Source organism: Squalius cephalus (assembly GCF_949319135.1).
Source record: "Squalius cephalus genome assembly, chromosome: 24".
In the NCBI taxonomy this organism is placed as follows: domain Eukaryota; kingdom Metazoa; phylum Chordata; class Actinopteri; order Cypriniformes; family Leuciscidae; genus Squalius; species Squalius cephalus.
In genome coordinates this window covers 20,750,778-20,777,936 of record NC_137145.1, presented here as the reverse complement: position 1 = coordinate 20,777,936, position 27,159 = coordinate 20,750,778, and the positions used below count along the sequence as shown (strand labels likewise).

The 27,159-nt window shown below is 36.3% G+C and overlaps 1 protein-coding gene across 1 annotated transcript in view; it reads left to right on the top strand.

The window, feature by feature from the left end:
* The window catches only part of unc13bb (unc-13 homolog Bb (C. elegans)), a 93,341-nt gene that overhangs the window by 2,628 nt on the left and 63,554 nt on the right, over nucleotides 1-27,159 (top strand). Inside the window, exons 2-5 of the mRNA XM_079860525.1 lie at nucleotides 7,607-7,636; nucleotides 19,506-19,605; nucleotides 26,132-26,249; nucleotides 26,415-26,538. Coding sequence (XP_079716651.1) covers nucleotides 7,607-7,636; nucleotides 19,506-19,605; nucleotides 26,132-26,249; nucleotides 26,415-26,538 — 372 coding nt within the window. The remainder of the gene's footprint in view (nucleotides 1-7,606; nucleotides 7,637-19,505; nucleotides 19,606-26,131; nucleotides 26,250-26,414; nucleotides 26,539-27,159) is intronic.

Here is a 27,159-nt window from a genome sequence, read left to right as displayed (position 1 = left end):
CGCGTGACACTTCCACTGTTGGTCGGGACTGCCTCTTGACCATGTCTTGTAGTTTGTGCACCTCGTCAGCGTTGTGTTGTGTAGTATATGCGCGCTGCTATGACAAGACGACGACATGTGACAAGAAACCCCGCCCTCGCGCCAGTAAACGCATCATCAGAGAAGAGAAGAGGGATCCGTCCGAATTTGCATACTTTCTTCAAAGTAGGTACTTATTCTGAATAAGTAATTACTTCGGCCGCTAAAAAAGTATGTTAGATAGTATGAATGTGTGTTGTATGAATGTAATCTGGATGTGCTGCATTCACCATGTTGTCATTTATCAAGTGACCTACCAGTGTCACTTCACTGCCGTTCACAAATCCTCTCCCGTGGCCTCATGGGATAGTAAAGTGTCCATCATATGCACACTTCAGGGTACTTTTTGCCTACTTTTATTAAATTTTTTTTTTTTTTTATGAGTTCTGTGAATTCAGACATACTTTTTTGGTCACATACTGTTTTTCGCTTATAGTAGGGAAGTATGTGATTGTGGATGCAGACGAGATGTTGCTGCAAGGGGGAGGTGAAGTTAGTTTGATTAAAGATTATGAAGCAAAAAATAAAAAAAGATTTACATGAATATATAATTTATAATAGCCTACATACAGCAATATTTCATAAAAAAGAACTGTCCATTTGGATTTCATGGTGACTTTAAAGGAATAGTGTGGTTTTTGATGTGGTTTAGGTGCCACCACAGGATTTATTTGCAGCAGACATTCCTAAAACAGAAAGAATCAGTGGAGACGAGTAGATTCGCGTAAACGCTTGCATAAGAAACGCGTTCACTGAGGATCTCCAAACAAGTCAATTATTCAGAGAGACAAAGGAAATGTTTGTGCAGGAACCAGACTGTGATTAAATTCCTTAGCGTGTCTCACAAGAACTTTTTAAGGTATAAAATGTCACAAACCTTTTCTCAAAAGACTTCCGCTATCCTCAGATTTCACAAATGACAACTTTTACTTGCACGAAAGTTCGGCTTTGTTGTTGGATCACCAGTTTGAAATTCTTCTGCATGTTTTCAATTGTGATGTAGTTTCCTTATTGTTCTTTTTAAACTTGTCTGGAACAGGAGGATTTGAGTATTTGGAAGCACATTAACTCAGTAGTGCAGTGAACTTGGATATCCTCTTCTCAGGGTAGATCGCAGAGAACACTGGGTAGGGAGCTTCTGTTGTATTTAGTGCAGGTGAGCGGCCTGAACTGAGCACAGGTTGTTGTATGTAAGAGCTGCCATTTAGCTGATGACTTACAGTTCTGCTCATAAGTTTACATAACCCTTGAAGAATATACAAGATGCTAATAATAATAAAATTGAAAAAAAAATAGAGGAATCATAGAAATTGCATTAATTGTAAAACTGCCCTTCAGAAGCTGCATAACGTGTTTCCCCAAAGACAGAATAAGCCTACAATTTACCCATCTAATTAAAAAAGTTTACACCCCTGGCCCTTAAAGGGATAGTACACTAAAAAAATGAAAATTCAGTCATCATTTACTCTCCCTCAAGTTGTTCCAAATCTGTATGAATGTCTTTCTTCTGCTGAACACAAAGCATGATATTTTGTAGAATGTCGGTAACCAAACAGTTGATGGACCCCATTAACTTCCATAGTATTTTTTTTTTCACTATTAAACTATCCCTTTAATGTATTTTCTGTAAGGGGTATATACATTTATGAGCAGAACTGTAGACATCAGCCAAATATTGTCCTCTGTAATGAATTACCTGTGTTTAGACTAACCTAAGAAGCGCTCTGGCCTTCCTGACTCACCGTCCACCTCTTTCATCAGGATCATGGTTTTGTTTCTTTATTTATTGCTGTTCAGACAAAAGGCATATCTCCATGGTGATGTCATTACACACACAAATGAGCGATCTCTCCACGCATCCACGCAAGACGGACACAAAGAGCGCCCGTGTGGGAGGTCACATGGACCCATGACTGGTTCAGTTCGATCACTAGACCTGTGTGTTGTGGCTTTGCAGAATAAATGTACCGGTGCACGTTTGCAGACATTTATCAGGTTGTCTTTGTCAGAGTCATATGAGGTGCTGATCTGCTGTGTTCACTATGTTTAATTAAAGAGATAAAGGAGCTATTAAATAGGTGGCTTTGCACACTTGTGTTGATGGATTGTGTGTATTTATGAAGCATGCATGCATGGCTGGGTTTTACATCTCTACTGCATTCACTTGCTTACTTGTGACCACCTGATGTGGGAATGAAGGTTCCTCATGATGTTAGTGCGTTTGAATCATTTAGCGAATATTGCTGTTCAGCACTTTTTCAGAATGAATTACTAAAGGCTCAGAATAAATCATCTGGGTAAATGTGTGTGTTTTTTAAATGTTTTATTTTAATAAAAATGTATATCTTTAACTACACATTGTCTTATGAACAATTAATCTGTATTGATATTGATTGATGCTTCACTAACTTTAAGTACACAAAAAGTTCAGTAAGTGAATCAAATGTTGATTCGGGAACCTCTCTGACCAGTTCAGTCAGTTTGTTCACTGAAGGATTCGTTAGACTGATTCAGAATGGTACCTTCTAGTGCTGTCAAATCGATTAATGCTTGTATTTATATAAAATGTGTGTATATATCTTAATATATATATATATATATATATATATATATATATATATATATATATATATATATTTATATTTATATTTATATTTATATTTATATTTATATATATACACGCATACATGTGTGCTCCAAATACAGAAACGCACTGCAAATAACACAGACCACAACGGAAATGTTTCCAGGGGACCCCAATAAGTGACGAACACGGCTGGGACGTTCAGCTTAAAAGTGTACTTTATTTTAAATGATTTATTTTAACTTTTTTTTTACTTTTTTTTTTTTTTTTTTTTTTTGCAAAACATACAGAGATTACATATTTATGACATACAACTTTGTATACGATATACAAAATGTATTAATATGTTCATTGTCATCAGAATATAAATGAGAAAAGAACAATGAGCTGAAAACTTAAATAAATAAATAAATAAATAAATAAAAAAGATAGAGAAAAAGAACATGAGGGAAAGATTTTAATCTATACATCAGTTACATTGTACAAATTTTGTCATGTGATGTTTACATTTTCATTAAGAAAAGTTTCATAAGAAATGTTAGGTAATGCAGGGTCCAAAGTTTTAAAGTTGAGACACTCACACACAGATATATAACGCAGCTTTTTTGTAAAAAAAAAGTGGCCTATATATATGTGTGCAACCATTGTTAACAGCATTAATAAGATATTTCTGGTAAAAACAGCTATTCAGCTGATGGACACTGTGCTGCGTTGTCATGGGAACAACCCAGGTAAAAATAACGAGGAAGTGACGTTGTCTTTCGTTGCTCCCTTCATCAAGTGGGTTCCAAACGGCTACATAATGGCACACTAGTGCCCTGCTCACTCCAAAGTCTGCCGTCTGCCCTTCGAAGGGAGTAAATTGAAGTCAGAATTGTGAAATATAAAACTGGCAATTGCAAGGAAAAATGTCAGAACTGTGAGCTGACATTTTCTCTCAGAATATTGTTTTTATAACTCGCAATTCTGAGAAAAAAAGTTTTACCAGACCTTTTTCTATTTTTTTATTCCATGGTGGGAACAAACTCCAGCGAATAGGGGCATTCCCTGTATTGTAATTAATCATAAAAGGGTCATATCTGTCATCTTTATAGTTTGATCAACATAGTTTATGACCATTAAAATGACCCAAGAGCAAAAAATACAAAATGTTTAATTTTAAATGTATGAAGAAACCTTCCTCGGGAGAAAAAAATCAAATATTTAAATATTATAACTGAACTCTTTAATTTAAAGGTAGCGAGTGAGCGTGTGTCTGACGTGAGTCCTCACACTGAAGTGAGTGGGGGGATTGTTAATGTAATCCTCTGGCCATCTGTTGCTCTCTCCGTCCAGTCATCCAGCATCCTCCTCGCTGGCTGCGGGGTCGAAAGTAAACCATACACCGTATGACACACCGATTCCACTTCCTGCTTCGTACACTGTACACTTTCTGGCTTTCCTCCAGTGTTTGTCTGGTCACTTTATAGAGATTGAGAAGTAGTAGAGATTGTGTAGCTGATGTTTTAGTTCATTATTTATAGTAAATTCTCAGTAGATCATTTTAAATAAATGTTCAATTCATTTCAGCAATGTGTGTGTACATCTCATTTGCTGTCATTAGTAAGTAGCCTATTTTTAAATCGCTATTTATATCAGCAATTTGCCACCCTGTTCTCTAGATATCGGCTATTGAAAACCACATAGGGCCTGATCACTACTGTTAGGTTCACTTTTTTGCTGTTTATGTCAAATGTAAATATTTTGGAGTATTTTGGGAATTTTTGTCCTGCTGAAAGGAGAAAAGACTCTGGAAATCATGGAGCGAGAGAGGCTGAAATGAGTTTTATTTTTTTCTTGTATTTACACTAACTCTGGCCACCATTGTCTGGTTGAGCCAGACAAAACCACAAAAGAAATCCTGCTGACACCAGAATCGGTGACGTGCTGCTGCAGAGTAAGGGTGTGTTCACACTTTTAGCTTGGTTCTCTAGGTTATTTTAGTCCGGACCAAAAAAAAGAAAATAATACATTTAGTCCTGGTTGCCCACACTGTCATTTTTAAGACCAAAATAAAGATCCCAAATTCTGTCCTTTTTAGGGTCGCATCTGGTCACATCACGTCCTCTTTTTGCTTCGTTTACATGTCTTTGGTCCGTGTTGCGTCCATATTTCAGTCGAACCGCACCAGAGTTCGCTTGGAAGCGGAGCGAGAACCATCTTTTCAGCGGTCTCGGTCCTCTTGTTTGGTGGCAAGAGGGTTCACATGGCAGCGTTCACACTTATTCAAATGAACCGCTGTAACAGAACAATCGTACCAAGATTAGTTTTAATCAAACCAAATCTGCCAAGTGTGAACACACACTAAGTTAAGTGGTGTCAGGTGTCCGAGTTCAAGTCCGCCTTCAATAAAGGGCCTATAAAGGGTATTGAATAGTGTTTAACAGGTAGGGGAGGTAATGTCAAGTACAAGTAATGTCCCAATTAAGCAGGATACATTTATGATTTTAATAAATATAAAATAATACACTGATTGTTATTATTGCATACTGTTTTGTAATATACTACAATACACTGAGGTGCAAATAGTATCTCCCACTATTTGCACTAAATAACATTTAACAATTATTTACACTTAGTGCAAAGTAATACTGTGCTGCTTTTTACACTGTGTATTGCTATTTGTCGCAATGTGTGTGTAGTAGAAAACTGCACCACTCATGTGTTATACTGTGAATTCAATCTTTTATGACTGGATTCAGTGGTTCTGTCCACATTTTCCGCATTGCAGAAATCATAGGGCTACGTGTGTGGTAAACCACTAGACTGTTGCTCTGTTGATAGAATGTTCACATGTTCATGATGATTTTATTTTGTTTTTAAACCAGTCTAAGCTATTTTGCTGGTCTCTAGTTGGTCTCCTGTTGGTCTTCGAGGTATTATGGCCTCTTTTCAGATGACCAGACTGGGTTTAAACAGGTTTTCTTAGCAGAGTAACTGGTAGTTCACAAGCTGAAGTACATTCAGGAATAAATGCGAGGAGATTGGACAAACTAACATTCCACAAAGGAGACTCTCAGGAAGTTCCTGTCCAACCACCCCCTATCTAAACAGCATCTCAGGAAGGCTTGGATCGAAAGTCTTGCATCGGTTTCCGATAGCACTCCGCAGTAAAGAGCGACGAGTTTCCACTGACACGGTGACCCATACCCTAGGGCTTTAATGAAACCTAATGTCTGCTTCCTCTCAGTTAGAAATGTGGAAAATAGTCACGCACTCGGATATCCTTCGTCACACAGACTTCCAAGCAAAAAACACAGAATGGTGATTGTCAGATTTGCTTTCTGGGAAATGGACTCGTTTGGAACTCTATTTCTTGCATGTGTGTTCCTCATTGCGTTGTTAACCTTTGTCTCTCAGTCTTAATCTCAACATCATTATGTCCCAGGAGGCTCGTGTTCTTGTGTGCGCTAAGTTTCATCCGATATCCAGCGAGAGTTTGCAATACACGTTAGTAATCCACTGTGATGTCTCGCAGCCCGCCATCCAATCCCAGCATCCATCTGGCATATCCACCCAGCCACGGCCAGCACACGGGGCTCAAGCAGCGATCAGAAGTAATCTGCTCTAAATCACAGCTCAATCCCATAACAGTTATTGTATGGCTGTGGGCTGGGTCTTACATGGAAACCGGAGTATTGTTCAAAATGTGGCTTTTGTTTTTCTAAATTTTCTCAATTTTAAACACAGAATGCACAAGGGCTCAGCAACATAATTAGTTGTTTTTTATTAATAGCCTATATGTTTAATTTTATTTAGTTTTATCTTTGCCTTTGTTGTTGGAAAACAATGAAAATTTCAGATTGACTTATTATTTTCAGCCCATTCTAACGGATGCTTCAAAGACTATCACAAGTCTATCTTGCAATAATTACACCTTCACTTGGGCTTAGTCTTGATGTATGGCTCTCAAACAACCTCCTTTACACGGTCAGATTCCAGTCTCATATTTATCTTGGAAAGCATTTAGACTCCTTTTATGATCAAATCTATTCAAGATATCAAATCCATTAAGTATACCTCATATGTCGGCCAGCTAGGCAATGTTACCCTTGTGGTGAGACATTTATATATCACTTTTTTTCTTCTTTTTTTGTTGTTGCATATTTTATGATTTTTCAACTTCATGTGGTGCATCCTGGGATACTTTTGAAATAGTGTTGGAGTTGCAGCTTTTCCTTTACTTTTCTGGCCTGATTCATCAAACAAACAAGCGAATAAATAAATAAACAATTAACTATGTGCAATATATGTATGTCTGTATGCGTGTTAAGACTGCACACAAATGTATTACACTGTTTAACTACCTCATTCAGTATAGAGAATAGGATTATTTATTAAGGTACCCACACACTTCAAGATAATTGGGCCGATTTTGGGTTCTATGATATTCTATGATATTTATCATCAGGTTTGTGGTCACACATTTTGAAAATCTGATCAAATTAAAAAAATATTTTTTAGTGTGGGCCAGCCTTTAGATAACGTATCAAATCAAGATGTGAACATAAGGTCTAGATGGAGTGAAATCACTGAGGTTTTTTTTTTTTTAGAATTAGAATTACTCTTTAAATCCAAACACAGACGTCACTTGGGCTCAGACATAATTATTTTCTCTGCTGGAGGGTTACGGCAAAAGTTAAATGGATAATTCACCAGAAAAATGAAACTTCGGTCATCATTTAAATACCAAAACTGTTTCCAACATTTCTCAAAATATCTTATTTTGTGTTCTGCAGAAGAAACAGTCATACAGGTTTAAACAGGACTGAGTAGATGGACTATCCCATTAATGTTTTTCTTTACCTAGACTTGTGCCAGTATACAATATGTAACACTTTTCATGAAATAATAATGTAATTATTTTGTCTTTCTGACCATTCTTATTTTTATTTTGTATTTCAGTTAAGAAAGCCAAACTCCAAGGACCTCCAGGTAAGCAAATTCTCACATGTTCTTCTAAATACAATTCAGAATTATGTAAAAACAATATTTGCTTTTCTCTGGGGCATGTAAATCGTATGTAAATCATCTTGCTTTGGGGATTTTTGGACAGTGTGTCAGTGTTTTTGGTTTTACATTCTCTCTTTTTTTTGTGCAATCTAGCCTAATACAACACCCCTCAGCTTGTGGTATTTCTCATAACATTTCATTTATTTGATGTCCTTGAGGAAGAAACTTTGATTCCTCTCATTATGGAGTCATGAAGGTTCAGGGGTTCATTTGATAATTGATTCTGCGCTTCTGTTATTCATCTTGTCTGAGTCCCAGAGCTTGTAGCTTGTGAGCCAGTGTGTAAGAACAGTGTAGGTTAAGCCCAAATCCCCACACCCTCCTCATCTGCAAATCCCCACACTGTTGGCCTACACATGGATCACCTAAGCCAGAATGCTGTGTCCCTGGACAGGAAGGTGATCTACAGGCACAAAACTGCTCTGCATCAGCTTTTGGATTGTATTGGGACATCACAGGATTCCTCACACCTCGTGTTCATATTTTTTGCACAGTACGAATGTTGGCTAGAGTTTAAGGGAGGTGTGAATCTCTAAACTTATATGCAAATTGAACGATGTATGCCTTGGGCAATGTTTTGGATCTGAAATTAACTCTTAAAAGGGTTGTTCACCCCTAAAATGAAACTTCTGTCATCATTAAATCACCCTCATATTGTTCCATTTACATTTATTCATTTAGCAGACGCTTTTATCTAAAACAATTTACGAATGAGGAATACAACATGCGATTAATCTTAAAGGTCCCGTATTATGCCCCTTTTCACAAGATGTAAAATAAGTCTCTGATGTCCCCAGAGTGTGTATGTGAAGTTTCAGCTCAAAATACCCAACAGATCATTTTTTACAGCATGTTTAAATTGACATTTTTTGGGGCTCAGAAAAACGAGCTGTTTTAGTGTGTGCCCTTTAAATGCAAATGAGCTGCTGCTGGACGACCCAGGGGGCGGAGCCTCACGAGCTTGCGCACAGTCTCTCAGGACAATTTCATCTCACGGAATGATGATAATATCAGAAACTCTCAGTAACGGCGTTCATTTCGAGTCGGACAATAATGCCTACAGAGTCAGAGTGCTGTATAGAGATGAAACAGGTATAGTTTAGTAGTTTAATTACGGTTATTATAACGTATTTGTCATCTGCTTGTATGTATCCATTATTTATTAATAGCCTACAAGTCTGCTGTTTCGGACCAGGTCCGAATGATGATCAAACATATACTGATGAGTTTAATAAAGTTTATTGTACATCACACAAAAGATGAAGCGTCAGTTTTACTTCAGAAAATCACCGTAAGAGCTGAGTAAACACAGTAGGCTAAGTTATAAGAAGTGCGCAAGTAGCCAGTAGAGTTGAGGGAGCATTCCTGTGGGCGGAGGTTAGTCAAAAAACGGTTCTAGTGACATCATTAAAGAAGGAAGTAGAGGGATGTAGTCCAAACGAGCCGTTCACTGTAGTCGACTTCTGTTAAATAAAATATCTCGCTTGGCATTGAACTTTTTGAGCTTTATCATTTTACAGATATTATTTATGCTCTAACAGCAACATTACACACTAACTAAAGTTTGAAACATGGGATCACGAAGAACGGGACCTTTAAGAGGAAATAAACACAAGAAGTGCCAGCAATACAAACATTGCTCAGAATAGTACAAGGTAGAACAGAGAAGGACTAAAGAATAGTGAAAGCATCTGTTTTTTTCTGCAGGATGCAGTTACTGTAAGTGTGAGTTTTTTGAATGTTGTCAGAGATTCAATTGTCCGGATAGTGTTGGGAATATCATTCCACCAGCAAGAAACAGTGAACGAAAGCATGATTTTGTGCCTCTTTGTGATTGTACCGCTCACTCACCAACCGCAGGCTCCTGGAGGGCATGTAGACTCGTAAGAGAGAGTGGAGGTAGGAGGGCAGAGCCCGTGGCCGTCCTGTAGACAAGGACCTATGTATATGGAGAATAGGAAGGGTCCAAAACCCAATCCCTGATGTACCCCGGTACGATATCTGCACATTATGTGGACACAAAAGAAAATGTTTTTGAAAAATGTTTTGGGGCCAGATTTTTTAAACTGTGCAAATTACTGTGAGACCGCAATCCCATTATAGTGCAGATAGGAGTGGAAAGTTCTGCTTGTGATCTACTGACAATGCGCAGATTAAAGAACACGGACGCAGCAGTTCATTTCCATTATGACTAACGCAATCTACTAAGAGCAGTGCAAATTAGCGCGGGGTCACAAACAAGCAGAGCCGTATATGATTAGGTGCGGGTGCTACTAAACACACAAAAATAATGTTGTTTGGCAAACAATATGTTCGGATAATGTCTTCTGGCATGCCAAATAAAATAACACAAGTGGAGAAAATTCTCTGTGGCTCCTCTTTGCAGCAACTTTCAGTCATGTCAAGCGCAAAATGACTTAAGACACGCTTTTTCAGTAATTTTTCAAAATATATTTTGTGTTACATAAAAAAAACATGATTAATGGGGTGTTTTTTTTTTTTTAAGCCATTTTGAGATTAAGTTTGAGTACATTTGGAGTACAATAAGTATATTCTTTAAAAAATATCTCTTTTTTTTAATTGTTTGCATCTCATTTCCTTTATATTCTGCACTAACAATTTCCACAAATAGTCTGTCCCTGTGGGATAATACAATCACAAAATCCTGGTTTATCTGAACCCATGGGCCCACTCCCTCTGAGACTCTTGAACGCTCTTAACTCAGATCACACCCGATCCTGAATGTCCCAATCACTCAGCGCCATCACTTAAACAAACATGCAGCTCGGCACATGTCAGACTGCAATACTGTGTCACTGGCTCTATTGTGTCAGATAGTAAACAGTCTCTTGAGGATAGGCCTGTCGGCCTCTGTCTGTCTGTGATAGGTTGCTCTTTTGTGTTCCATCGCTGGAGAGTGTTTACTTTACCTCTCTAAAACCACTGAGTTTTGTTTGGCCAGAGCAAGGATTATCCTGATTCTAATGTGTGAATGTATGATCTATAATAGACAGAAATTGCTGGACTGTGTTGCAAGAATATTTGGGTCATGTTTTAGTGCTTTTTTTTATGCATATTGCATATAACTTTCAGTAAAAAAATGTGTTTTTCAAACAATTGTACCAGATTTGAAAAGTAAAACATTTATTACACCAGCCCAAAAAGGGCAGTGGTTTCAGAGGTGGAACAAGTTGTTAACTTTTTTTTTTAAACTTCCTTTTAAGGAGGGGAATAACACACAAAAATGAACAATGCACAGTAAGGCCAGGAATGTATATTAAGGAAACGAGGAAGGAAATAAGATTTTTAATCATCATCAATAATTCTTTTAGAATTATTATCCGTGCAGTTTAATTATTACCTCAAATTAAGAGAGTGGAATGTACATAGAAATGTTAGTACATTTTAAAAATAGTTTTTTTGCGCTTTATAAAAATGTTTGTGAATTAGTGAAGACAAAAAGCAGTAATATTTTATTTTACACATTCTTTTCATGAGGAAAATAATCTCTTTTTTTCTACAGATACAGTAATTGAAGAAAACTGTATATTTCAATACCTTTACTTTTAAAAAACAAATAGTATGCTTGTATATTATATATTTACTTTATTTTTGATCGAATAAATGATCAAATAAATAAATTCAATGCATTAAGTCATATATGATGGAGGCATTCATAATAAGACCATCAGCTGAATTGTACGCCTATCTGTGAAAAAAAAAATCTATATTTCCTCATTACATAAACCATAACTTGGTTAAGTATTTTTCCTTAGTCCACCCCTGTTCAGCAGAAACTCTTTGTTGATGTAGCATAACTGCAAAAACTGCACACATACAAGAATCCCTCATGTGAACCTGCATACACAACCTGTAAATCCATCCCAAACCTCATACAAGATTCATCAGGATTGTGAAACGGAAATGTCAGCTCTCGATTGTACGCTACCTTTAACTAATTTATTGGAAAACTCAACTGGAGTCAATAATGAATGATGACGTGGTGCAGTCATGAAGAAACAGTAAAACCATCATGTTCCCATGAAACTTCAGACAGATGTTGTTAACTTTTATGAAAGTAGTAGGATATTCAATTCAGAGTTTTGTTTGTTCACTTAGTAGCAAATAAACTAGATATCCATGTCACTTTTGGATGTACAGAAATTCTAGAAGTCTACACCCTTTCCTGCTAAATTATGTGTTTTCTGTCCATCTGGTTGAAGACATCACTGATGTGAGATTTCTTTTTTTTTCTTTCTTTTTTTACCATTTTTATTGTAATATCAGGTATTTCAGATAATTTAGATGCTAAAAGCCACATGAAACCAAAACAAACTCTGTTTGGCTGCTTTCCATGTCAGTCAGACAGACGTTTCCTGCCTAAGTGGGTGGTTCTTGTCCAGAATAAACTTAAATCTGGACTAGACTTTATCCTAATCCTCAAAAGTCTGGCTATGCAAGACTAATTAAGTTTACAGTTTTACTCACTTGATATGCGCTTCATCTGTAGCTTTTCCCCACCTCGCTCTCTCCTACGCTACCTGACATAATGGATAATCAGGAGAAGTGCTGAATCCATAATTGACATCTGAATGAAAAGCAGCTCTCTGCTAATCCGCCCAGGTGTGATGCATAATGTCATAGTTTTGTCTCTAGAGATGCTCATTGATTAGTTCCTGTCAACCCCGGTGTCCACCTGGTTAGAGCCAAAGCTTAGAACTGAGGTCATTGGCAGGTCACTGCTTTTTCAATTAAAAGCATCATCATGATTAGAACTTTTTTTTTTTTTGAGCTCATTATTGCGTTTGCGTTGTTGTGCTATATATAGGCTATGTCCACACTAATACGTTTTCGTTTGAAAATGTATATTTTTCTCTCCGTTTTGGCCTTCCCGTCCACACTGAGTCGGCGTTTTTATTAATGAAAATGAAGCTTTTTTGAAAACGCACTCTAAAGTGGATACATTTGTAAACGCCATTTTCACGTTGTAGTGCGGACTGTGAAACCGGTGGAATTTAAAAACGATGACGTAAATTTAGTCATGTGACGCATATTGTACCAATAGATATTTATACCAGTATTGTGCCTGTTATGTGCTATTCACATTCACACTGTTGCTAAAAATATTCTACAGTACATTGCACACTCTTCATATCACAGTCCTGAAAAGATGACTGAATTTACTCACATTTGCTGTCCTGCGGCAATACATGAGAGCAGTTGCGTTTTTGACCAAACATATGGTGACTATCAATGAATGGTGAGATATTTTACTAAATAAAATTATCCTGTCAGAAGAATTGCGCGATAACTTCATTATTTATTTTTCCATCTGAATCATATCAGTGATCTTTTGTGGGGTTTTATGCATGCGCAGTAAGGTGAATTTAGGCGTTTTTCAAAAGTTTCTCATCCACACTGAAACGTCCGAAAACGCCTGAAAACGCTAGTGTGGACGGAGAGCGTTTATAAACGAAAACGCCGTTTTCAAATGTATCCGGATTAATGTAGATGTAGCCATAGTGACCATAAAGTCCTTAAATACTTGAGTTTGAACAATGTATTGTTTTGTTTTTTTAAATTGAAACCCAGCATATCTTTTTGTGAACTGTTCCAGTGTTAATTTCTGTTGTGCTAATGTCAGTCTGTTGTGATTTGTTCTACTCTGCTCTGATTGGTCAGATGGCCCAGTCTGTTGTAATTGGTCTACTCTGCTCTGATTGGTTATATGGCCCAGTCTGATTTGGTCTACTCTGCTCTGATTGGTTAGATGGCCCAGTCTGTTTTGTTTTGGTCTACTCTGCTCTGATTGGTTAGATGGCCCAGTCTGTTTGATTGGTCTTACGCTTACAGCGTGTGTCGGATACTTTTACAGTCTATGGTCGGATACTTAACGCCCATTACCATATCTGACTTTCAGCTAATGATGGCATCAGTTTTACCGTATCAGTACGATTTGCTACGATCATACGATTTGCTTTCGCAGCGCAAAACAAATCGTCTCCTCAACATGTCAACAACACAAACCTACTTCAAGGCCTCAGCTACTACTACAGAGTGTTGTACTTTGAGGGTCAAAGTAGACTTTGCTTGCAGGCAGCAAATGAAGACCAGAGGCTTCCATTATGCAAATTCTTTACAAACCTACATAGGTTTAAGCAGGAAGTAAGACTGGAATTACTGTCGACTGGTTTCAGGCGGTTCAGAATCGGTTCTTTCTTTTGGGGGACATTAACTCTATAATAAATAAAATAATTATAATAAAAATTTATTTTGCACTTTAATCTTTCAAACTTTGCAGACCTTTTACGTTCACAAACAGCTATATTACACACTACATGAAAGCTAATTCCTAAATAAGTATAATAGGGAAACTGAATGCACTACTGAGTTACACATAATAAGACAAGGAACATGTATCAAGAAAGTAAATGGGGTCATTTATTTATTATTTCATGTTGACTTCACTACTAAAGCAGGACAAGCACCTGCTCGTTCTAGCAGGACTCTTATCTTTGTGAATGGATTGGATGGTATGTTTGACCCCTGTGTCTAATGGTTTGTGTTACATTTTGGTGTTGTGGAGAGGCCTGTTTCTCTTTGTCTCTGTGGAAACCTGTTGAAACAAGGAAACAAACACAGTGAAGCACCAAAGTTTATCAAATCTGTTTTAACAGCTGACGTCCCTTCCACTCTTCTCATGAGCCAGCCCTATTGACATAAAGATATCAAGCTGTGCTTTAATAAAGTAATAGATACAATACATCATTAGTGCTTTCAATTGACATGAAAATGTAGTGTGATTTAAATCAATTAGACAATAAAATAAAATATAATAATAATAATAATAATAATAACAACAACAGCAACATTTATTATTATTGTGATTTTATTATTACTATCCTATATATTTATTACTTAATTTAAATATGGTAGTCATTCATTTTAAATCTTTTTTTTTATATATATATATATATAAATTACGTGTACAATCCTAATAAAAAAAATTTGTGATAAAAAGAAAAAAAAATTGAAAAAGATTTTGTGAGAAATTTAAAAAGTTTTCTTAGACTAAAATGTTATGGACTTTACTGTTTACTTTAAAAATGGTCAATAAGACAATTGAACATTTATTTCTCACTTTTCCAGACAAACTTGGCACAGATATAGCAGGTGGCATGTAATGCGTCACAATAATATTGTGTCAGCTCCCTGAATGTTTAGATGTCTGTTAGGGTGGGAGCAGAGCAGTGGGCGGCACGCTGGCACAGTGTATCATCGGGCACGTGTTGGCCGGCCCCCATCGCTGGCAAACAGGAAATGAAGTGTTGGTTATGTCACTGTCTCAGTAATCCTTCTGCGACAGTAGTGCGTACGTGTATATGTGTGTTTGCGTGCATGTTTGTTTGCATGCGTATAAAGGACCGTCCTTATGAATTTGACTTGAAAATATTCCAAAGTCAATTATGTCACATTTTTTGGAATACATTAAATATGCTATTCGTATATACAGTAACTTGAATATAACTCTTTCAATTATTTTAATTTCTGAATTTTTTGTTATTTTATAATAATAATAATAATGGAATTATTTCCACGTCAAATCAAAGTCATGTGGTGCAACCAACATTCAGAAGAATGCAGAAAAACACATAAAACAGGAAGTGATATCACACTAAAGACCCCTGCAGACCCTCTTAACTGTATCTGAAGGCTTAAGTATGAGCAATGGTTGTAATGATGCTTGCTGTAGCTAATTAATAAAATTCTCGCTTTGTGGCACATTATTCTATGTGAGGCAAAAATTCCCAAAGAAATGATGCTTCTGCTCTGTTGAGGATCTGATGTGAGATTATGGAGGTCAGGGCTCTGTCTGTCTCTCATTGGTGTTGGGGGAGGGGAATCACACTAATCTTTACTCTCACTCAGCACTACAGCATTATTGCTCAGGCTGTCACAGTCCTACCACATGTGCTCTGGGATTCCCAGGCAAACTTGACCAAACAGCATATGCACATACTAATTATTTTTTTGTCAATACTGTTACTTTAAAAGCATGCAAAACAGGATTTTTTTTTGTTTTGTTTTGTTTGCTTGCAGTAATTGCTACAACCGCTAGGTTATACGCTGATTTCACGCAGCCGTTATTTTGAAATCGAAAGCGAGGCTCCGGTGGGAAGAAAACCGGAAGTGTCGCCTTTAATCACAGGAGAGTCGTGAATGCGATGGCGTATTGTTGTGTTTAATGATGTTGTGTCAATTCTAAAACTGTACATACATTTCTTTTATACTTTAGACTATATACAGTGAAATTCATTTATAAATAAAATATTTTTTTTATATAATTCAGAAAGTAAAAAAAGAAGCAGGAATGAACTATATACATATCCTATATTGGATATTAACATCCAATAGTGTAAATCGCGGCAGCAGCTTCAGGTTGGTAGTCCAAAGGCATTGTTGTTTATCTTTACTTCCGGGGTTTTTCCCACCGGAGCCTCACTTTCGATTTCAAAATGGTGGCTGCGTGAAATCAGCGTTTGTGTGCGTGCGCGTGCGTGTGCGCGTGTGTGTGTGTGATTGATTATCAGCAAGTTCTAGTGTTTTTAGGTGTCAGAATAGCCAGAAAAGGAAGATAACACTACAGGTCATGTGGTTTGAGTTATAATTCATTTCTGTAGCACAAACTGTGAGGGATGTTTCATGTTAAAGTTTAACCCTTAATCGCTGTTAAAAAAGGATAACACTTAAGCTGTTTGGGGTCAAAATGACCCCAAACTTTTAAAGAGCGATTACATAAGGAAATATACATTTTTATATGGAAAACTATATATCATTTTTTTTATTTACTTCTCAACTATACATTTCTGCTGTGTTTTTGTGGAAATTTTGAAGTTTTTTAACTATTTACTGCACAATTACATAACTAGGCCATAAATTGTCTCATGAAAAAAGATATTTTAAAGAAAAAATCACTTAAATGATGATCTTAATTAAATCTAAATAGTTTTTGGACATTGCTCTATGTGTTAGGGATAGAATACTGACATCTGCTGGTTTGTGGAAAAACTTTAGAAATTATAATTAAAGAAAGAAATTGCAATGACCACATATATCCAATAGAGGGCCGTAGAGACTCATTCATTTTCACTTCATTTTTCTTGATGCTTAAACTTCTCCTCACAACTTTATGATATATATTTTGTAAATATTTATTTAAACATTTTGAAATACATAAAAAAGATGTAGTTTTGTCAGAGTTATAATTTGTTGTTGTTTTCTGATATATTTTGAATTATCTTGCTTTTGCAAATTATTATACATACATTTACAACTCACCACTATGACATGACTGTAATGTGTGTGTGTGTGTGTGTGTGTGTGTGTGTGTATGTGTGTGGGGGTGGGGGTGGGGGGGGGGGCAAGCTTGTTCCATGTTGCTTATGTGACATTTTTCAGATTTATGCCAGTTTAGTTGATTTTATTTGCCAATTTCTATAAAAATGCTCTCTGTTGCAGTGACATACGTGTGTGTTTGTGTGTGTTTGTGTGTGTGTGTATGAGATAGAAAGTTCATTCCACTTTGGGTTTATGCTCTAGGACCAGACCTTGATTTAAATGTAATTTTTTTTAGATTTATGCCAGTTTTGTTTATTTTATTTGCCAATATCTGTAAAAATGCTCTCTGTTGCAGTCACATACATGTGTGTGTTTGTGTGCGTGCGTGTGTGTGTGTGTATGAGATAGAAAGTTCGTTCTACTTTTTATTTATGCTCTAGGACCAGACCTTGGTTTATTTGTAAAAAATTTCAGATTTATAATGGATTTACTTTTATTTTTTTGACAAACAAAATTAAAAAAAGTCATTTTTTTCATTTTCCCATTCATTTTCAATGTGGGGTCATTTTGACCCCAAACAGCTTAAATGGTACTTTTTTTTTTACACACCTTTAGAACAACCAAATCAAGCCCAGTTTTTTTGTGCATGTTTAGATAGATTATTTAGGAAAAGTCACAGAGTTTCATGCCCCTGCGATGAAGGTAACACTTTTAAAAAATGAAGGAAAAGTCCATTGGGGTCATTTTGACCCCAAACAGCGATTAAAGACTCAAGAAATTGCACAGTTTTCTTTAATGTGTTCTGAAATAAGAAGGTGGGACCGGACTACAGAGCCCCGCACATGTCATGCAGAAGAAAAAATAGATATTGTATTGTGGCCATTCGCTCATTTTAGTTAAATCGTGACCTACATACTTGTTTGCTCCCTCATTCTAGTCAAATTGTACTTACATTACACTAATTCATCTCATTTTAGTTAAATAATTGGCTAGTGTTTACTACAGTAAAGATGGCCGAGTGGATCTCTGAGCTGGTGTGAGTGAGTGGAGACGGAGCTAATATGCATATTCATGGATCCTCGTATATGAAGCAAAGGTGTAGAGCTACATTCAAACTGGCATGAAGACTTTTTTTTCATAGAAAATGTAATTTTGGTGATCAAAGATGAGTTTTAAGGGATACAATTATTGACTACAGTTGGACTTTAAATCATGACCACGTACTAATTTGCTCCCTCATTCTAGTCAAATGGTACCCATGTTGTACAAATTTGTTCCCTTGTTTTAGTTAAATCATGGCCACATACTATTTCGCTCCCTCATTCTAGTCAAGTCGTGGCCATCTTGTATGAAGTAGTTCCCTAATGTTAGATCAATCATAGCCACGTTTAAAAAAAACAAAAACAAAAAAAAACCCATTTATTCCCCCCCTAAGTGGCAGGTTATATTAGGGGCAGGGACAATCTCATTCTCGAGAGCATTTGATAGGACAAAAAATGGACAAGCCCACGAGTGCAGGATGACTCATAATTTTTTTTAATTGGTCCATTTTACCTGAAGAGAATTTTATTTTTACCTGTAAGTTTTATATTCATATATCTGCTAATAGTTAATTTGTCGATGTTTAGCAGTGCACTAACATATAGATGTCCTCATAGCTCATAAACATGGACTATAAGCCTCATAACTTCAATTTAGGGCCTTCAATTTTTTTGCGGCGTTTCACACACCGGCAGCAATTCGCCTGATTGAGAATGTTGAAGTGAGCAAAAGAAAAACCAAAAACGGACAGCTGTTCTAATTTTACATTATCTTTCCCGCTCTATCCAATTCGCAAATATTTTCAAAACAGCATGAGCTGCCTGGAATGAAGAAAGTAATAATCATGATGGATTTTTTTTTTTTTTTTTTTTTATATAGCGCTTTTCACAACATAGGTTGTATCAAAGCAGCTTCACAGTATTAAATTAAAACAATACATCAATGTTTGTTTCTAGTGGAACGTCCACGTTTGGTAATGCTGATCAATTGTATCGTTGATTGATTAATTAAATTAAATATCCCCAAATATCCCCAAATATTCCATATTCAAATTGGAAAGCAAGCATGGCTTTGCTTACATTTTGTACCTCCGCAGGCCTTGAAGTTTCTCTTTTTGAATGACGAATATAGACACTTGATACCTGCTGATATAGACAGTTATATTCAGAACGCACATGTAGTTGGCAGTCAGCTGTAGTCATTGCGGTGTGTTCAAGCGCAGCTTTTTGTCCCTGACACAGTCGCCGAGAGGCGCTGGTTCTTTGACGTCGACTTGATGTGTCTCAGCCTTTAGATTTCACTGTGGTCTTAATATACTTATGGTTCCAATTAAATTCAAGTACTTTGCAAACACCACTAATTATTTCTATGAAAACTGTATATAAACATGCATTTTCTGCTTTATTTCTAGATAAATTCAACGCCTATGTGACGCTGAAAGTGCAAAATGTGAAGAGTACCACCATCACTGTGCGGGGAGACCAGCCATGCTGGGAGCAGGACTTCATGTTGTAAGTTTATCACAACCTGCCGCTGTAACGCCACTTACCAGACAGCAGTCTGTTATTGCTAATGTACTGATAAATTAGTATGTGCTAGGGAAATGTCCTATGTAGAGGGTCTGGATTTCTTTCCACTAGTCATTCATCTGTCGCAGCAGTGAGCGATATCTAACCTGGCACCCACACACACACACTCTGCTTTTAAAGCTTTTGTTGGCAAACTAATGAGCTTCTCTCAGCCGCCAAGAAAACAACCCCGATAATCAGGCTGTCAGTGTGTCACGTTCCACATCTAGACCCGGTTGGTTCCTTAAAGGTGAAATGTGTAATTTTCTGTGTTAAAATACTTTCTTTCATGATTCACATGTTAGAACCTCTCAGTGATTACCTTACCCATTTGTTCTGTAACAGTGACAGAAATGGGGCGTATAACATACAGATACAAATGTAGGATGACTAGATATCAGATATGTTGCAGATTTAGAACCACATTGGAAAGTGACCTAAAAAAAAAAAAAAAAATCTCTTATGTATTTTCGTTGTTTACATGGATGCAATAAATCCGACCTCTACTAAGTATCAGTGAAAATTGTGTGACAGTGTACAGTGGCATTGGTTTTAGGTGGTTTTGATATTTAATATAAATGTATTTCATTAAAAAAGTAGCATAGACACAAAACAAAGTTAAAAGAATGTAGTTTAGATGGCAACAATATTGATCCTGGCTTTATGGCTCTTACGCAGAGAACTTTTTTCTCTGTGCTAAGGACAGGTGGCTTGCTCCAGGAAATGAAAGTGTTCCTTGTCGCTAATTTGTTTCTGTCTCAGAGATTTCTATCTGTTTATTTAGATTCCCGCCCTGGATGTGTGTCTTTGTTTGCATTGTCACCGGGATGTGGTTGTCTAAAGTTTCTCGGCTTATGTGGACTGTGGTTTCACACTTGTAGTGCTTTTCTTCAAGAAGTCTTGAATTTGCTTGGACTATTTAAACATTATTATTTTTGTCCTTGTAACATTACACCTATGTATCAGTATATTTATCACTCTAAATCAGTGGAACTCAATCTAGTTGACACATTTCTTTTTTGTTTACTTCTTAAAAATATTTTCTTCCTCGGTTATAACTATGAATTAATCACTCATCCCATAGATGATGTCATTCAATTAACTACAAGCAGTTTAAAACTACTTACTATAGATCATTGAAAATACATAAACAGTTTATTAATTTATTTTTAGTGACCTATAATCAATAGTTTTATATATACAGTAAGTTGTTTTAGAAATAAACAAACAAATAAATAAGTAAGAGGTTGATCGATACCGATTTTACCGATAATGATAATTAGGTTGGCCCATGCTGGCCGATAACCGATTAATCCGATAATGTTTTTTAAAATTGAGACTGAATTAAAAAAAACATAACATAAAATAGTATGGTAGCAGCAACTTATTTGATTGGTCTGTTGTGCAATGTACTTATTTACTAGGAATTTGTCAATTAAACTTTTTTTTTTGTAGTAATAAAGTAGAAAACACACTGATTGAATTTTCTACAGAAGTATTTGATTTAGTAGATCAGTTCCATCATCTCCATGGAGAACCATGCAATAGGCTTGTCCACAGGGACAATAATGTACCCTTGCGTCCCCATTGATGACTTCATGCTTTCTTGTTGTCTTAATGGAATTTCAGAAAGCCAGATGTCCTGGTAATTGAACAGAGCACTTAAATCTTGCCAAGCTGTGTGTGTCTTTGCTCTCGGATGAGCGTTTAAAAGCAGCATCCAGGTTAATGAAATAATGTTTGAGCCCTCTGGGACAAACGCAGGCCGATGGACAATGAGCAGAGACTGATTATTATATTGATTTCTGATTATATAGTATGTGCTACATTCTTGCCTGATGTCATGCATTCTTAAAGTTTTACTGAGAAAGAGTCATTTATCCGTGAATCAATTTGATGATCAAGAAACGTTTCTTATCATTATCAATGCTGAAAACTGTTGTGCTGCTTAATATTTTTGTGGAAACTATATTTTTCATAACTATTTGATGAATAGAAAGTTTAAAAGGACAATTTATTTTAAATAGAATATTTTGTAACATTATAAACATCTTTCCTGTTACCTTTGATCAGTTTAAAGAATGTTTTTTAAAAAGATTAATTCTTTGTCTTGTTAGCTATAATCTTTTGTTGATGCATTTAAAATAACTTCTTGTACATTTTCTTGATATCTTGTGCTACCTAAACAAGCATTTTCTTTACAAGTTAGAACTATGCTAAGCTAGTAGGCTAAGGTGTTAGAATACTAACTGAATGCTAACTGAAATATTTTTTAGCTTCTGTAATATGATGTAATATTTAAATGCACAATATGTAATATTTTTGATAGATTAAAATATCCAAAAACCACTAGAACAATGTTATATATTTTGTTGACTTGTGTACTTACCCCAAATGTTTCCAACAATATTTAAATCAAGAGAAATCATCAATTTTAACCAGTGATGTCAATGACGTCAAATCCGCTTTACCCTCGATTTCCGCTTCCTCAAAAAGCCGTAGGATCTAAAATCTCGTTTAACGCACATGATGAGGGATGTTACGCTTGAGATTTGAATCCATCCACAGGTTTTATGCCGGATGCCCTTCCTGACACTCACACTCACACACACTCCTGACAATTTGGCATATCCAATCCACCTAACCTGCATGTCTTTTGGGGAAACCGCAGCACCCGGAGGAAACCCATACTGACACAGGAAGGACATGCAGATTTGAATAACCCCCTAAATCAAATAAGCAATATTAATAGTTTCAAAGTATTTGAGTGCACATTAACTCAAGATCAGTTAAACATTTGTCTTATGGCAGCGTTGCCTTATAAAAAAGTTCCTAGCTGAGCAATATTCAAAACCAATGATGTGTTGCATACATGTCCTTCCAACCAATTCATGCCCATTCATTGAGGTTAAGCTTAAGAAACCTGCACACTTTTGTCTGTTTGCTCACTCTGAGCCTGTTTGACTAGCTTAAATAATTATGATGATATAACTGCATCACCGATGGGATTACAGCTGTTTATATAGCTCCTCGCTTGTTTGTATAATCAAAGGGCAAAGTTATTCTATCATTCAGACGTGTCACGAGTTCAGCTGTTCTGTGTGAACCTCCGTATGACCCTTCAGGTTAGTTTTTAGACGTGACGTCTCTCTGGGACTGCATTTTTAGCGTGCCTGCTGTGTGTGTGGCGTCAGCAAGCTCTAGCGGTCTCTATAGCAACCTATCAATTAGTAATTACTCAGCCCATCATCGCTTAGCATGTTCTGGAAAATGAACAAGTGCCAAAAAAAGAGAAATTGCAGATAAGCAAACAAAGGTGTTCTCTGGGGGTCTAGAGCCATTTCATCCTCATCTCACTTAGGAGACAATTGAAAGCCTAAATGAATAATGAATGGATTTCCAAATGTTCCTCTTTAGTTGCGGTGCGCATGTGTTCTCTATTTATAACAAGCAGAGCGGCAGATAAAAGCCGTGTTTGTGTAATTCAGTGGTAGAAAGCCTTGCAGCCTGTTGGCAGATGGTTCCTACGCAGTTTGGAAAAGTATGGAATTTGATTTGAGTAATTTCCAGGTCTGGAAAAGTATGGAAAAAATAAAGCAGAGTATGGAAAAATATTTGCTTTTCCAGACGATTGCCCTCATTTAGTTTTCTATAATAGAGAAGCTGTTTAGTGATTCTTTAGTGATTTGTCAAACATGACTGAATGAATTAAAGATGCACTTTTTCATTATGCAAAACTGCAGGTTATAAGTGTTTTGGTTTTTTCCTCACGATATTCTTAGCACCATATTACAGAGCCTCTAAAATGACCTTTGCAAAAGTAAAAAATATACAGACTTTAGTGTGCGGACGAGAAACCATTAAACTCCGCCTATAGGACAATGAGCCACCTATTGCTCCATCAGCCCATTTCACGGTGTGTTTTTCTTGGAAACACAGAATATGCGTTAAAGCTGACCTAAGACCTAGAAATACGATGTACTGCCCTAAAAAAAGCCAAATTTGTAACACTTTTTTTTTTTTTACAGTACCAGTCTTTCTTATAGACCCTTGAACTTGGCAAATAGGCCAGTTACACAGCCGTATTGTGCCATCAGCCCATTTCGTGTCATGCCACAGAGGATGCGTTAAATTATTTTTTTTCTCGCAATTGCGATTTACATCTCTCAATTCTGACTTTTTTTCTCCGAATTGTGTGATATAAAGTCGCAATTCTTACTTTTTTTTCTCAATATTGCGTGATATATAATGTCGCAATTACCTGTTTTAATTTTTATTCTGTCATTTTCTTCATAGTTAAATGGCAGTGACGCACAAAGGAAATAGGTTATAGTGTATATATAGCCTAAAATGCCTTCTCATGTGCTTGCAAAGTCTGTATATTTTTTAGTTTAGGTGCTCTGTAGGCTATGTTGTCACTTTGAGAAAATTATTGAAAAAACCCCTGTAAAAAATATTTACAGATGACTGTACTATATACCGAATATAAAATATAAAAATAATGCTGTATGAACCATTTATGTTAAATATGGTTTCGAAATCTACAGAGTGGTTTGGAAATTTTAGTCTGGAAAAGTGTGGAATTTTGAAATGACGAATGTGTACCCTGAAGCCGCTGTTATTGGAGCACAATTCTACCAGTGCAAGCATTATTTTAATTTTTACACTGTATGTGATTATGCAGATCAGACTTCAGCATTTGTATAGTAATTTGAACAAATTCATGAGCCCTGAGCAAAAAAACACAAACGTGATATATATATAAACTATGCGTTAAATATCAATTAACGTGATTGCATATTTGCAGTAAGTGTTTCTGGAAACTTCTCAAACACACTCTTCATAGTTAATTTTTTATCTTTTTTTTGTGAATTTGTTCAGAAGAGGTGTGATTATTTATTTTCTAAGTGATGAGGCTTTCACCTGCTGTATGATAAAGTGGGTATGGAAAAAAGCATATTTTCTACATTGAATCCCATATTGAAATCCCCATTGAAGCCATAAGGACTGCTTAGTAACTTAGAGCAACTTTAATGCCCAGTACACATTGTACGATTTGTCCCAGACGAAAGATGACCAATTGTGGTGATTTCTGTGGTCGTGGCTCCTAAACAGTGGTGCTACATCCTAGAGAGGTTCAAAGACGGCTGTTTTCATGGTCTTGCCACCAAAAATAGCCTGTGATCAGCTCACAGTGTGTTTGCTGCTGCGACCTATGTCTACTGACTAGCCAATAAAAATGCATATGATCAACGCGACATGTCGCTAAAACTTAAAACTACTTGCGTCAAGCTTCATTCAAAGTTTGGCATGCCAAGTTGGCCTCTTTTCCCAAGCCATGACTGCGTCTATAGTCTCCTCTTTCGCTTCCTCCTCTTTTTTTCAGAGCACATAAAAACCACAGTTGCCAAAGTGATTCACCTTGCTCTATTCGTTGACCACTAGCGCATGCTGATGACGTTTTATTCTTCTATACGAACTTGCGTCGTAGCCTACGATTCAATAGGTGACATCATCGTATACCAAAGTCGTACCAAAGTTTATTAGATCCATGTCCAAATGATCTTATAGGATTGCTGAAATCACACAGTCTGTAGCTGGTATTAGGCTTGTGGAAGCAACATTTGTGCAGTTTTTTTTTTTTTTTTACTGCATGCATCTCTTAATCTTTTTGTTTGGAAAATCTTACACGACACCTGGTATCTTTAAAGACGACGAAGACGAAGCTAATTAGATCTGCTTTGGCTGCTTTTGTCCTTTTCCACTTGTTGGTGTTGTGAAGTGCCCCACAGACTGTAAAAATATGGAGATCAGGCACTCAATACACTGGAGTGCTGGTGCAAGTTTATGGCAGGTCATTTATTAACACATTGCTCTGTTTGTCTTCACATATATACTACCGTTTAAAAAGTTTAATGTTTTTGAAAGAAGACTCTTATCCAAGCCTGTGTTTATTTGATGGAATACAGTAGAAAATTAATACTGTGAAATATTTCAATTTTAAATACCTGTTTTTTATTTTTATATATTTTAAATGTAATTTATTCCTTTGATCAAAGCTGTATTTTCAGCAACATTACTCCAGTCTTCAGTGTCACATGATCCTTCAGAAATCCTTCTAATATGATGATTTGCTGCTTAAAAAAACATGAAACATGTTGAAAACCGTTTTTGTGGAAACCTTGATAAAAAAAATTCAGGGCTCTGATGAATAGAAAGTTTAAAACAGCATTTATTTGAAATAGAGATATTTTGTAACATTCTAAATGTTTTTACTATCACTTTTCGTTAATTTACATTTATGCATTTGTAATTGAATGCATCCTTGTGGAAAATCTTACAGACCCCATAAGGTGCTAAAAATTAGGAAAAGTTAAACGTAAACAACAGATACACATACTGCTGACAAAAACTAACAACAACTCATTTTTCACCTTAAGTATCTTTCTGTTCTGTTTGTGGCCTTCAGTGAGATCAGCCGACTGGACCTGGGCCTCATCGTAGAGGTGTGGAACAAAGGTCTCATCTGGGACACCATGTTAGGAACAGCCTGGATCCCGCTCAAAAGCATCTGCCATTCAGAGGAGGTGAGGAAGGCCTTCACATCTCACAACATCTTCCATCATCCCATGTACATTTCTTATGGGATGTTTTTAGTTGTAATTTCAGTGAACTTGCTCTTCAGTTCAGGCGGTCCTGCAGATTCCTCTCTTATGCTGTTTAACGTAATGAATAACCTTTCCTCTGAACAGGAGGGCCCTGGCGAGTGGATATTTCTGGACTCTGAAGTCCTGATGAAGGCAGATGAGATATATGGGACTAAAAACCCAACGCCACATCGAGTCCTGCTGGACACTCGCTTTGAACTGCCCTTCGGTGAGATTCACTCTTTAAAATTATTTTGTATTGTTTAAAAAAAAACAAAGTTTATCATGTGTTATTTAATGCATAATTTCGACCCTTTTCACATTTACGGGGTTCTCAGAAGCGAAAGTCATCATAGTTGGGTAAACTTCTATAGCTGTGAATGGGAGACGACAGCGAATATTATTTTTGAATTTCTATTTGCTCTAATAGCAAAAGAAAAAAATCAGTGATCGGGTTTCCACGACTTTTCAAAAGATGGAAATAATATAGAACAATTTATTAAGTTGGTCAGAAGAGAGAAAGATGATTTACTGACAAGGTAATATAACACAATTTATAATCTCACTATTAACTAGTTGCATATTAGCATGCATATTACTAGGATATTGATAATTCCTTATTCTGCATTTCACAGTTTCCATAAAAATGTTAAGTTTTCTACATTGATAATGTATTTTGAGCATCAAATCGACACAGAATGATTTCTGAAGAATCATGTGACAAGTAATGATGCTGAAAATTCAGCTTTGCTATTTCAGGAATAAATGACATTTTAAAGAAAAACATTTTAAATTGTAATATATATACTTTCATGTCTTTCCAAACCTTCCTTTCTTCCGAGGTGCCCAA